At 36.0% G+C, this 12,853-nt stretch overlaps 1 protein-coding gene across 3 annotated transcripts in view; it reads left to right on the top strand.

Annotated features, from left to right (window-relative positions):
• Window positions 1-12,853, top strand: part of NAV3 (neuron navigator 3) — a gene marked incomplete at both ends in the record, with an annotated part of 410,033 nt that overhangs the window by 250,915 nt on the left and 146,265 nt on the right. For all 3 annotated transcript variants that reach the window (XM_080705150.1, XM_080705149.1, XM_080705148.1), the window contains one exon: window positions 4,843-4,962. In XM_080705150.1, coding sequence (XP_080561276.1) covers window positions 4,843-4,962 — 120 coding nt within the window. The remainder of the gene's footprint in view (window positions 1-4,842; window positions 4,963-12,853) is intronic.

Here is a 12,853-nt window from a genome sequence, read left to right as displayed (position 1 = left end):
TGCTTTGGCTATTCTAGGTCTTTTCTTTCTCCATATGAAGTTCATGATTGATTTTTCTAGGTCTCTGAAGAATGTCACTGGTATTTTAATGGGAATTGCATTGAACCTATAGATCAGTTTTGGCAGAATGGCCATTTTGATGATATTTATTCTGCCTATCCATGAGCATGGGAGATCTTTCCATCTTCCAAGGTCTTCTTCAATTTCTTTCTTTAATGTTTTATAGTTTTTGTTGTAGAGGTCTTTTACATCTTGGGTTAGGTTTATTCCTAGGTATTTTATTGGTTTTGAGGTTATTGTTTCTTTCATTGTGGATTTATTGTTGGCATAAAGAAAAGCCACTGATTTCTTTAGGTTGATTTTGTAACCTGCAACTTTGCTGAATTTGTTAATCAGCTCCAGAAGTCTTTTGGTTGACTTCTTTGGGTCTTCCAGATAAAGGATCATGTCATCTGCGAATAAGGATAATTTTAATTCCTCTCTTCCTATGTGAATTCCTTTGATTTCCTTCTCTTGTCTGATTGCTGCAGCAAGAGTCTCAAGGACTATATGAAAAAGAGTGGTGACAGTGGGCATCCTTGTCTTGTTCCTGACTTTAGAGGAAATTCTTGCAGTTTTCCCCCATTCAATATAATGTTGGCTTTGGGTTTACAGTATATTGCCTTAATGATGTTGAAGTACTTTCCTTCTATCCCAATTTTTTTGCAGTGTTTTTAACATAAATGGGTGTTGGATTTTGTTAAATGCTTTTTCAGCATCTATTGCTATGATGATGTGGTTTTTGTTCTTGGTTCTATTTATGTGGTGAATAACATGTATTGATTTGCGTATATTGAACCGGCCTTGTTTTTCTGGGATTAAACCGACTTGGTCATGATGTATTATTCTCTTGATATAGTTTTGAATGCGTATAGCTAGTATTTTGTTTAGAATTTTTGCATCTATGTTCATTAAGGATATTGGTCTGTAGTTTTCCTTTTTTGAGGTATCTCTATTTGGTTTGGGGATTAATGTGATACTGGCCTCATAAAAGGAATTTGGGAGAGTTCCATCTCTTTTGATTTCCCGGAACATGTTATGAAGTATTAGTATTAGTTGTTCACTGAAAGTTTTATAGAATTCAGCTGGGAACCCATCTGGGCCTGGGCTTTTCTTTCGTGGAAGAATTTTTATTGACATTTCTATTTCTTTGGTTGTTCTTGGTTGGTTTAGGCTTGCTATGTCCTCTTGGCTGAGTGTAGGAAGGTTAACTGTGCTTAGAAATCTATCAATTTCTTCCAGGTTTTCAAGTCTATTGGAGTATAGATTTTTAAAGTAGTTTCGATAATCTTTTGAATTTCTACCCTATCTGTGGTGATATCTCCTTTTTCATTTCTAATTTTGATAATTTGAGTTGATTTTCTTTTTCTTTTGGTTAGGTTGGCCAGGGGTTTATCAATTCTATTAATCTTTTCAAAGAACCAACTTTTTGTTTTATTGATTCTTTGAATTGTTTTTTTGTTCTCTATTTCATTTATTTCTGCTCTAATTTTAGTGATTTCTTGCCTTCTGCTGGCTTTGGGAATAGACTGTTGCAGAATTTCTAGGTCCTTGAGTTGTGTCATTAGGTTCTTTACTTGGTGGTTCTCTGTCCTTCTTATGTGGGCACTCAATGCTATAAACTTTCCTCTTAATACTGCCTTCATGGTGTCCCATAGATTTTGGTAGGTTGTATCTCTGTTTTCATTTGTTTCCATAAATTTCTTTATTTCTTCCCTAATTTCTGCTCTTACCCATTCGTCATTCAATAGTGTATCATTCATTCTCCATGAATTTGAATACTTCCTTTCGAGTTTCCTGTTGTTGATTTCTACTTTTATTCCGTTGTGGTTTCAAAAGATGCAAGGAATTATATTACATTTTTTGAATTTGCTGGTATTTTCTTTGTGTCCCAGGATGTGGTCTATTTTGGAGAAGGTTCCATGGACTGCTGAGAAGAATGTGTATTCTGTAGTTCCTGGTTGAAATAATCTGATAATGTCTATTAGGTCCATTTGGTTTATGGTTTCCTTTAGTTCTAAAGCGTCTTTACTCATCTTTTGCCTTGAAGATCGATCCAATGGTGTGAGAGGCATATTAAAGTCTCCCTGAATTATTTTATATGGGTCTACTTGAGATCTTATGTCCAGAAGGGTTTGTTTTACAAATGTGGTTGCACCCACATTTGGGGCATAAATATTTATATCATTATATCTTCTTGGTGTATTCTTCCTTTTAATAAAAGGAAGTGCCCTGATTTATCTCTTTTGATGTGTTTTAGTTTAAAATCTGTTTTGTTGGATATCAGGATTGCTACCCTTGCTCTTTTTTGGTCACCGTTGGCATGGTATATCTTTTTCCATCCTTTCACTTTCAGTCTGTGAATGTCTTTGGCTGTAAGGTGAGTTTCTTGCAGACAGCATATATTTGAATTATGCTTCCTAATCCACATTGCCAGTCTATGTCTTTTGATTGGTGAGTTAAGTCCTTTGACATTAAGAGATATTATTGAAATATGATTTTTGTTTTCTGCCATTTTATGTTCTGTTTACTCTTGGGTGGTTTGATCTTTCTTCTTTACTTAAATGGCCCACTTATTAACTTCCTCTGTTCTCTGATTCTGAAGTCTGCTTCTTTTTTCTTCCTTATGGTTTATTTCTTTAAGAATTTTCTCTAGTGTTGGCTTTGAATTCATGAATTTTTTGAGATTCTGTTTATCCTGAAAGACTTTGGTTTCACCATTGTTCTTGAATAGTAGTTTTGCTGGATAGATTAGTTTGGGTTGGAAGTTATTTTCTTCCAGGGTCTGAATCACGTCGTACTAGTCTCTCCTAGCATTCATGACCTGGGTTGTATAGTCTGATGCTGTGAGGTGTCCAGCAATGATCTCTGCTTCCCATGGGCCGTAGAAGCTGGGGGCCCGAGGAGATCTCATGGGTGCACAGAGCTTTCACCGCCTGGAAAGCAGGGCTCTGGCAAGGTGGGTGTCTGGGCTCCAGTCGGGGCCAGGGGCTAGGCACACAAGGTAGGCTTTGATTTGGGGTGGGGGTGGAGCAGGCACTGACTACTAGCGGGGATCTGGGGTGCAGACAGGGTGCGTGAGGACAGTGCTGGGTTCTGAGGCGTGGGACAGATGCCCCGGGCCAGTGCTGGACCTGGGGCGCATGCTAGTACCCGTACTTTCCCTGGACGCACTCAGATACCTGGCTTCCTTGGTTCAGGCGTCTGTGGGAGTCTCTGTGCTGTTGTGATCTAGTCACTGGTGAGCACACAGAATTCTGACGTGGGTGCTGCTCGCTGCTTAAGATGAGGCTCTATGTCCGTTTTCAGTCTCAGATTATCTTGCCGCGGTGATTTCAGTCAGGGCTCAGGAGTGCAGTTTGGGTGGGCAAGCAGCCCGCGCCAGCAGCCCGCTGGCTGGGGTCCCGATGGTATCTGTAGTAGGTCTGGTGCCCGATCTTTGTTCTTCTTCTTCTTCGAGTTCAGAGTTTCCGCCAAGGTACCTGGATTTGTTTTGGTTCCTGGGATGTATTTATTTTGTTGATTAAGACACTGCTTTCTAAGTAGTTGAACTTTATTTGTTTCAGCTACTGAGAAGTGCTGTGTTCCTAAGTCGCCATTTTGAATCCTCTCAATGATTATCATTTTAATTTGAATTACAGTTAGGTAAAAATCTCAGGATAGTTTTGATTTGTTTCTCTCTGATTGCTAAGGATGTTGAAAATTTTTTTCATACGTTTATGGCCATTTGAATTTTTGTGAAGTGACTGTTTAGTTCACTTGCCCATTTTTTGATTGGGTTGTTTTCTTATCACTGAGTTTCTTGAGTTATCTGTATATTCTATATATTATTCCTGTATTGAAGGAATAGTTGGCAAAATTTTTCTTCCATTCTGTCAACTCTCTGTTGAGGTACTTGATAGTTTCATGCAATCCCATGTATTCATCTGCCTTTTCATTTAATGTGCCTTTGGGGTCTTTTTTTTTTTTTTTTTTTTTTTTTTTTTTACCTGTGCCTACATGCTACATGCTATGAATTATTCAAGGAGATGCAAGGTCTTTAAGTAAAGCAGTGCTTCATTTTTACTTTGACCTTTGACTCTCCAAAAATTGTTTTTACAAAATAAAATCATGCTTTTTTTTTTGGTGTTACTGGGGATGGAACCTCCAGGCTACCCTCCTAGACCTATTTTTTATATTTTTTAATTTGAAAACAGGGTCTCTTAAGCTAGCAAGGTTGGCTTCAAACCTGCACGATTCTCCTGTCTCCACCTCCCAAGTACAGTGATTACAAGCCTGCACCACCATGCCTGGCGCAATGATCATACTTTTATTTAGTAACAGTTATATTTCTGGTTCTGTGACACATTCCTGTAATCCTAGTACTTAGGATGGTAAGCAGGGGAGTCCCAGGTTTGAGGCCTGCCTCATTAACTTAGCAAAACCCTCAGCAACTTAGGGAAATGGTTTTAAAATAAAAAGGGCTGAAGGTCTAGCTTGGCAGTAGGATGCTCCTGGATTCAATCCACAATACCAAAAAAAAAATGAATTATTAAAATATTATCTACAAGCCTATTCAAAATTCTCATAACAAAACCAAAATATAGGTTTTATAATAGGCTAGTTGCTAAAGGAAGAAATATTGATTTTTAATAAAACTTAAATATTTTACGTTTACCTGGTGAGTTAATATTCACACAGAAGATAAGAATTAATGAAATTTACTTTGAGTAATAATTGAAAACTTAAAACAACATTTATTAAGAAAATTATGCAGATGTGGTCATTTTATCTTCTGTTGCTAAATTAGACTCTTCTTTTCAGGTACATGACAGATGGAGGGCTTAACCTGTACACCAGAAGTCTGAACCGAGTACCAGACACAGCATCTTCCAGGGATGTCATTCAGAGAGGTGTTCATGATGTGACAGTGGATGCAGACAGGTAATTTCATCAATATGTATGATAAGGAGACAGTATAAAGTGATTTAATAATTACAGTCATGAGAGTATTACAGTATATACCAATGGACTTTTTATTTTCACATAATGATTTGCAGTATTTTAGAAACTAAGGTGACTATTTGCAAGACCATTTTGGCTCTATCACACTGGAAAAAAATGGCTCATTGGTGAGATGACTTAAAATTCTAATCGTTGCAAAAGCAAAATAATAAACATAAACTTGCTTTTCTCAGAAATCCTAGACAATTTTTTTCCAGTGCAGATACCCTCAGGTTTACCTAGAGACTAATGGTATAAGAATTAAAACATATTTCAAACCATTAGATACAATAAGCTTTTTTTGTTGTTGTTTTTGAAGGTGTTGTTAAAAACATACAATTCTTGTGTTAGGCTAATTTCTATTTTCTCAAATTGCTTAAAGCCATGTGTGGGTGTGTAGGTGTGTTCTTTATTACTTTGCTGGAAATGATTCTGCTGATTTTATCAGAATTGTCAGTATTTTAGAAAATGCCTTTGTAAAGTAATATAAAAAAATATTTCTGACCTGATGTTTTTTCTTCTTCACTCAGGACTACTCATTTCCTTAACTATTATGTATAAATACCTGGAATAGTTCTTTAGTTCATAATTTATGAGCATAACAAGTTAAGGCCTAACATATCCACATTCTAAAATAAGATTCTAAATGTAAGAATAGGGTAAAGTCACAAGACCAAATAGAATGAGAGTATGAGTTTGGTAAGGTAGTAAATAGTAGAGATTAGAGATAGTGAGTATGTAGTAGTACTTTAGTAACCAATGTAGAATTATTAGTATAGTGACATTAAGTAGATTTAATATAAGACAAAAAGAAAAGGGACGGAGAGAAGAGAGTAGGTATGTACAAGGGAAGAAGCTTGGAAGAGAGGTTGGGAAGAGAGCAAACAACAAGCATACATATACACACATGCAGGCACACACACACACACACACACACACACACACACACATACACACACAAAAAAACCCAAGAATCAAAAGACAAAACAACAGAAGCCAGGCATGATGGTGCACGCTTGTAATCCCAGCATTCAGGAGGCTGAGACTGGAGGATCGCAGTTTGTAGACAGCCTCAGTTACTTAGTGAAGACCTCTGTAACTCAGTGAGAACCTGTTTCAAAATAAAGAATAAAAAATAGGGCAGAAGGTGTAGCTTGTAGGTCTAATGCCCCTGAGTTCCATCCCCAGACCCACACACATACAAAAAAACAACATAATGTAACCCTACAAATATATAAATATTCAGCAGACTTGGCCTCAGTTTCTCTCTGCACCGACACCAAATGCCACTGGTCCCTTTCCTTTTGCAAGCGTGGTTCTCTGAGTCTTTCTCAGTCTATACAGATGGCTGGTATCAGTGGGGCTGGTTCTAGTGTTAAGCATAGGTCACCCACCTCGCTTTCCATGAATGTGGAGCCTGAGTATCTCCCTGTCTGTGTAGGCAGGTGACTCTGGGACCAAACCCAGTGTTAACATATGAGTCTCTGTTTTCCACAGCTGGGGCTGGGCTGTCCTGATTTTTTCACATTCACTACAATTGGTTGGCTTCTAGTGATGTCAGAGATCCTACTAGTTGGACCTAGTGTTAGGCATAGGTCTCCCTCCATGTTTTCCACTGATGCAGAGCCTGAGTCTGTCTGAGCCTCTGCTGTGTCCAAGAGCAGACTCCACCCCCATCACTGGGTTGAACCCAAAAGTCTCAGATCCAATGAGTTTATTGTGGCTGCTCTAGTCCCTAAGGCCATGCTGGCATTCTCCTGTGGGGATAGCAGGTTCACTCACGGAGTTACTGAGCACCACTCTGGATCTCTGGAGGGCATGTTGAGCTTAGCTGCCACTGCTGCAAGTTGTAGGAGAAACTAATGGCTTACAATTTGGATGAGCTGCAGCTGCTTACTTTGTTTCAAGTCATTGGATGTTTTCCTGTGAGTCTCTAGATTTGGTGCGGTGAGACAAGATGGTAGCACCATTGGAGTCCATGGCCACAGCCATTGAAGGTCAGTCAGGTTCTTTTTTGCTCTCTGAATGGTCTTCTAGATTTTTTTCCTGCCACCTTTTACTTATCATGCTCTTTTGGAAGGTATGGTGTTTTCTTGCTTTTGTAAAAATGCTATTTTTATGTCAATGGAGATTGGGTGTCAGCAAGACTGATATGTGCTGCTTCTTTGAGTCTCCATATTCCCAGGAGACTATCATTTTTATTTTATGTTTTATAAAGCTTCTTTCTGAATCCAGTATAAGCAAGATGTACTTTGTACATAATGTACATAATATCAAAGAACCAACTAGCTGGAATAGCAAGGGATTTAAATTATTTGCATTATTAAAGTGAAGACTATAGGTTCCTTTTTGATCAGTTTCTGGTTAGAATCCAGAATCAGAAATACCTTAAATATTCTTAATAGCTGATTGAAAATTCCCCCACTTCCCCCAAAGCAGAGGGCTCTAAGCAGCAAGTTTGGTATATTTAAGTATTATACTACTTAAGTTTCATATCAATATAACACTAATCCCATTTCCTTTCTAATGTAAGAGAAGATTATAAATAAATATATGTATGTATATATAATATATGTATATGTATATTTGATATATTTGTGTATGTATATTTTATATATGTATATGTGTATTTTATATATTATATATTTAATATATATGTATATAAATATATTTATATACATATATATTTATATACATACATATATACATATAGCAGTGGGAAGGAGTTTGGGAAAACCATTTATTTCCAGAGAAACAAGTTTTGCCTGGTTGACTCTCATTACAAAATACTGAGATATGAGTGGCTTAAAGAAGACATTTCATTTCTCCTGGTTCTAAAGGCTAGAAGTTCAGCGGCATCAGCAAATGTGGTTTCTGATGACGATTCCACAGCCAGTCGGTATACACAGTAAACATCAGCAGCCTAAAACGTGTAGCCACCTTTGACTCTAGGTTTTGGAAGTCAACAGGGAGAGTTCAAGGTATTACCTTTCTTCTTGCAGATAATTTATAAAATCACAGAGATGTTTATATAAAGCAAGAGACAGAACTACTTATTTATGGTCATGTAAACTTCTCACGTCCCTTAAAGTTTCTCACAAATATATAGCTGGTAAACTGGGCATGGTAGAGTTCACCTATAACCCCAGTAACTTGGAAGGCTGAGACAGGATGATCACAGGTTCAAAAACAGCCTCAGGAATGTAGTTAGACTCTCAGCAAATTAGCAAGGTTCTGTTTCAAAAAGATAAAAAAAAATAAAAGGGACTGAGGGTATAGATTTGGAGATAGAATGCCTCTTAGTTCAACCCCCTAGTATAAAAAATTAAATAAAAGATAGTGAATAAAGAAATTATAGTCATTGAATAGACATGAAAGTCAACTTTGACACCAAAATTGAGGAACTAACTAGGAATAACTGGCCATTTTTGAAATGGAAGAAAGGGAATGGGCAATGTTGAATTTCATGGAAAAGTGAACTTTGACCACTACTTTCTTCTTTTCCTTCTTTGTGATACTAGGGATCGAACTCAGGAGTATTCTACCTTTGATCTACACCCCAACCCTTTTTTAATTTTTAGTTTTTGAAGCTGTCTCACTAAGTTACTGTGCACCAGCTTTGAACCAGAGGTCCTCTTGTCTCGGCCCTCCAAGTGCTGAGATTATAGGAATGCAACATCATGCTTGGCTAGTAATTAGTTGATAGTGACTTTTTCAAAGTTATTTTCAATGAAGTAGTGAAGGAGCATTCTAGGTTGTAAAATGCTGAGACAAAAATAGGAGGTCAAGAGATAGAAACAATGAAGGATCTTCATGAAACAAGCAGTCTCAGTAAGGAAAGAGGTCAGACAATAGTGATCACAAGGGGTAGCTAGAATGGAGACAGCATTGCTCTATTTTGTTTGGGGGCCAAAGAATTTGACTAATGATACAAAGTGAATTTCTAGACAAAACAAGGTGGTAATTCTTAAGTCAGAGATTTGAAATTCCAAAGGGAAGCACACCAAGTGTTATGTACACATGTGTTAATATCACTTTGAACCTCACTATAATGTATAATTGCAATGTACTAATAAAAGTATAGAAAAGACATTATTGGACGGTTGTAGATTTAATATTTATAACCCCCTCCCAATTCATATATTGAAATCGAATTCTCACTATGATGGTATTTGGAGGTGAAGCCTCAGGAAATAATTAAAGAGAGCAGAACCCTCATAAATGAATTTAGTGCTTTTCTTAAAGAGACTCCAGAGAGTTTCCCAACCACTTCTACCCTGTGAGGTTACAGCATAAAGGTGGCTGTCTTTGAGGAAGCAGGACCTCACCAGGACCAAACCTGCTGGTTTCTTCACTACTGACTTCCCATTCTCCAGAACTATGGGAAATAAATTTCTGTTCTTGCCACCAGTCTGTGATATTAATTTTAGAGATATTAAAGAGACTAAGATTATAGCCATTGTGAAGTTAACAAAAGAGAGATACTTCATCTGAATCAGAGAAAGTGCTATCTGCATTCATTTGGCAGTGTTGGAAAATTCCTGGAATTCATCATTCTACTTCTCTGGAGAGAGTAAGCCATTGCAGAGAGTGAGAAACATATGCTTGGAATAGGACTTTGAGAGACTTGTCAAAATTTAGAAATACCACTGAATATTGATAAAAGTTTCAAAGACAAAACAAAAGCTTTGTAGAGAGATGTTAAAAACCTAGTTAAAAGAATAACAGATTCACTAACATTTTTTATCTGGCAAATTATTTTCATTGTAAAATTCAGTGAGGTTTGGTAAATTCACAGAGTTGTACAAGCATTGCTATCACCTGATTTTATAACATTCTATTAGTCCCAAAAGGGTCTCTCACACACATTTGCCAGTCTCCTCACCCAGCCTAAGCAACCTCTTAATTACTTTATGTCTTTATAGATTTGCCTTTTTGGACATTTTATATGAATGAATTCTATAATATGTAGTCTTTAGCCTGTATTTTTGTTCATTTAGCACAGTTTTCTTAAGGTTGATACATGTTAATAGCATATCTCAGTAGTTTATTCTTTACTGTTGAGTGACATATTGTTAAATGGATATACTCCATTTTGTTTATTTTTTACAAGTTGATAGACAAATTGTTTCCACTGTTTTACCTATGTGCCGCTATAAATACTCATGATGAAGTTGCTATGGCGATATATGTTTTATTCCTCCTTAATGGATAGTTACCTATGGTTTGAATGTCTAGGTTGTATGACAAATTTGTGTTTAACTTTTTATCCCATTACCTATCTTCCAAATTGCTATACTGCTTTTTATTTACCAACCATGTAAGATGATTCTAGTATCTTCTTGTCCTGACCAACACTTGCCATTGATAGTAGTTTTAAATATATTTGTAGCTTATTTGTTCAAATGTCCATTTTGATTTTTTTGTATTTAATAGAATTATTTTTCCTCTGTTTATTGAGTTTAGAAGGTGTTTTTAAAATATCTATATGCGATTTGCAATTCATTTTACTAGTTAGATAATACCAGTTTGTAGCTTATCTTCTCATTTTTAATGATTTAAGCACAAAGTATTAAATTTTGATTGTGTCTAATTTCTTTCTGCTAAGCATTCTTCATATAAGCTAAGGCTAGTAATTGATACTTGAAATTACTTTATTAATTTATTTTATGCATTTATAGTAGGTTTTATAGCCTTACTTAGCAGCTTTGCTAAAGGAATAGAAAAAGTACCTGGTTAGATGTATACAGAATTTCTAATAATATATATTATTTAGAGTATGTGTTAAGTGATCAACACGAGCTTAAGTTTAATTGAAATGGTGATGAAGCAGAGGATGCTATTAGTCTGTTAAATGAAAAATTCTAAAGTTACTACAACTTTAGAGGAAGGCCATGAGAATATCTAATAAAAGGGAAGTAAAGAAGTTGATTAACAGAAGAAATATTTTTGCCATAAAAAATAAAAAATCTGAAGTTTAACATTTGAGAGGTAAATATTTTATTAATGACTGAATCAGTTACAGGCTATAGTTTGAGATATTGAATGATCATACAAGTCAAATGTGGTTGAGTAGATAATTTGTTCAGGTAGGTATGCGAGAGCAGAGTGAGTCTCAAAGGAAAGGAACAGAAAGTTCCAGGTTCCAATATAACAAAAGTCCACTAATCATAATAACAAAGATATTTATCTATCATATTGTCATCTTTCTTGTATATCTAAATGCAATAATTGCTCATTTTACTTAGAAAAAGAATCAGTTTAACTATTCATACTTTTATTTTTTGGTGGTACTGGGGTTCCTGGAAGCCCTTCTACCTCCAAGCTACACTCCCAGACCTATTTTATATTTTTTTTATTTGTAAACAGGGTCTCTTAAGCCAGCGAGGCTGGCTCAGAACCTGCGTGATCTTCCTGTCTCTGCCTCCCAATTGCGGGGATTACAAGCATAGGCCACCATGCCCAGCTATTCATACTTTTTAAAAACCAACTTTTGCACATTTATTGATTTTTGAAAATGTAAACATGAAATATTTCATAGAAATGATTACATTTGAATTATACCACCTGGTGAGTTATTTTGATTGGTAAAGTTTTAGTCTAGATCCTGAAATCATATCTAAGAAAGGGTTAATAAAAGACAGTAAGTATTGGCATAAGTTTATATTCCTCTTAAGTTCTGGTCACTGTAACTCTTTATAATTAAAGGCAGAGTAGTTACCAAAATTTAGTCATGTTAAACCTCTAAATCTACAATTATTACCAATGTAAAGGAAATTTCATTGTCATTACAAAAGGAATCAGAACAAATTCTCATAAAATCATATTAGGAATTGTGAATAAGGGTGAGGGGCCTTTATTACTTCCATGCCTGTTCCAAACAGGAAAAGTTAAGGCAATAGATTTCTCCTAAGACACCAAGTAAATATCTCAGGGGTCATGTTCATTGTACTTATGCCTAGTCTGTGTACATTCTAATAATTCATTCTACTCTCTGTTAATTTGTTCCTCCTTAATCATAGACTTAGTATCTTCCCATGCTATCTTAAGTACTTCCTTCATGAATTTACTATCTTTCTATAGTAATTAAAAACAAACACAAAAATGATTAATAGGCTGAAATGGAAATAGAAAAAGTAAATATAATTACTTCAACTCATAATCAAATGATCATCTTTTGTCCACATTTGTTTTTGCTCTAAAGAGATAGAGTCCAATTTCCTTCAAAGTAGAGAAGTAGAAAGACCATTACTTGGTGACTTCCTTTCTTCTCTTGTCATCCTGCTCTGCAATACAGGCTTATAAGCAGCTGCTGGACCTCCCTCAACTCTGAGAAGTACCTGACTATATTGTGTATAAACTATAAACTTTCAGAAATTTTAGTTAATACTCCTATGGAATTAGTACTTACCACACACAGTGTACTGAGAACTCACTCTCTGCCAATACAGTGCTCCATTGCTCCATCCTGGAGATCCTGTACTCAGCTGTCTTATGGTAGAAGAGTATTAGAATAGGGATTAGTGAAACCCCTCATGCCATCAATATTTAAAAGCATATGGACCACACAGCCAGCCCAAGTCGTACATATTTTTTTATGGGGATACCTCTCTCAAAACTTACAGGTGGTTCTAAATGCTGCTACTACCTCTTTATTTTTAAAATTATTTTATTAGAACATTACAATTATACATGATGATGAGATTCAATGTGATGAAAACACACATATGCACAGCTCTTACTTATTAAAACATACATGTGCACAGCTCTTACTGAATTTTCCTTTACCTCCCACCTCACTCCCCACTTTTCTCTCCCTACACATGATGGT

The sequence above is a fragment of the Muscardinus avellanarius genome, assembly GCF_963383645.1.
Source record: "Muscardinus avellanarius genome assembly, chromosome: 11".
Lineage (NCBI taxonomy): Eukaryota > Metazoa > Chordata > Mammalia > Rodentia > Gliridae > Muscardinus > Muscardinus avellanarius.
The sequence above is the reverse complement of the archived record's forward strand: the minus strand, read 5'-3'. Positions and strand labels throughout refer to the sequence as shown.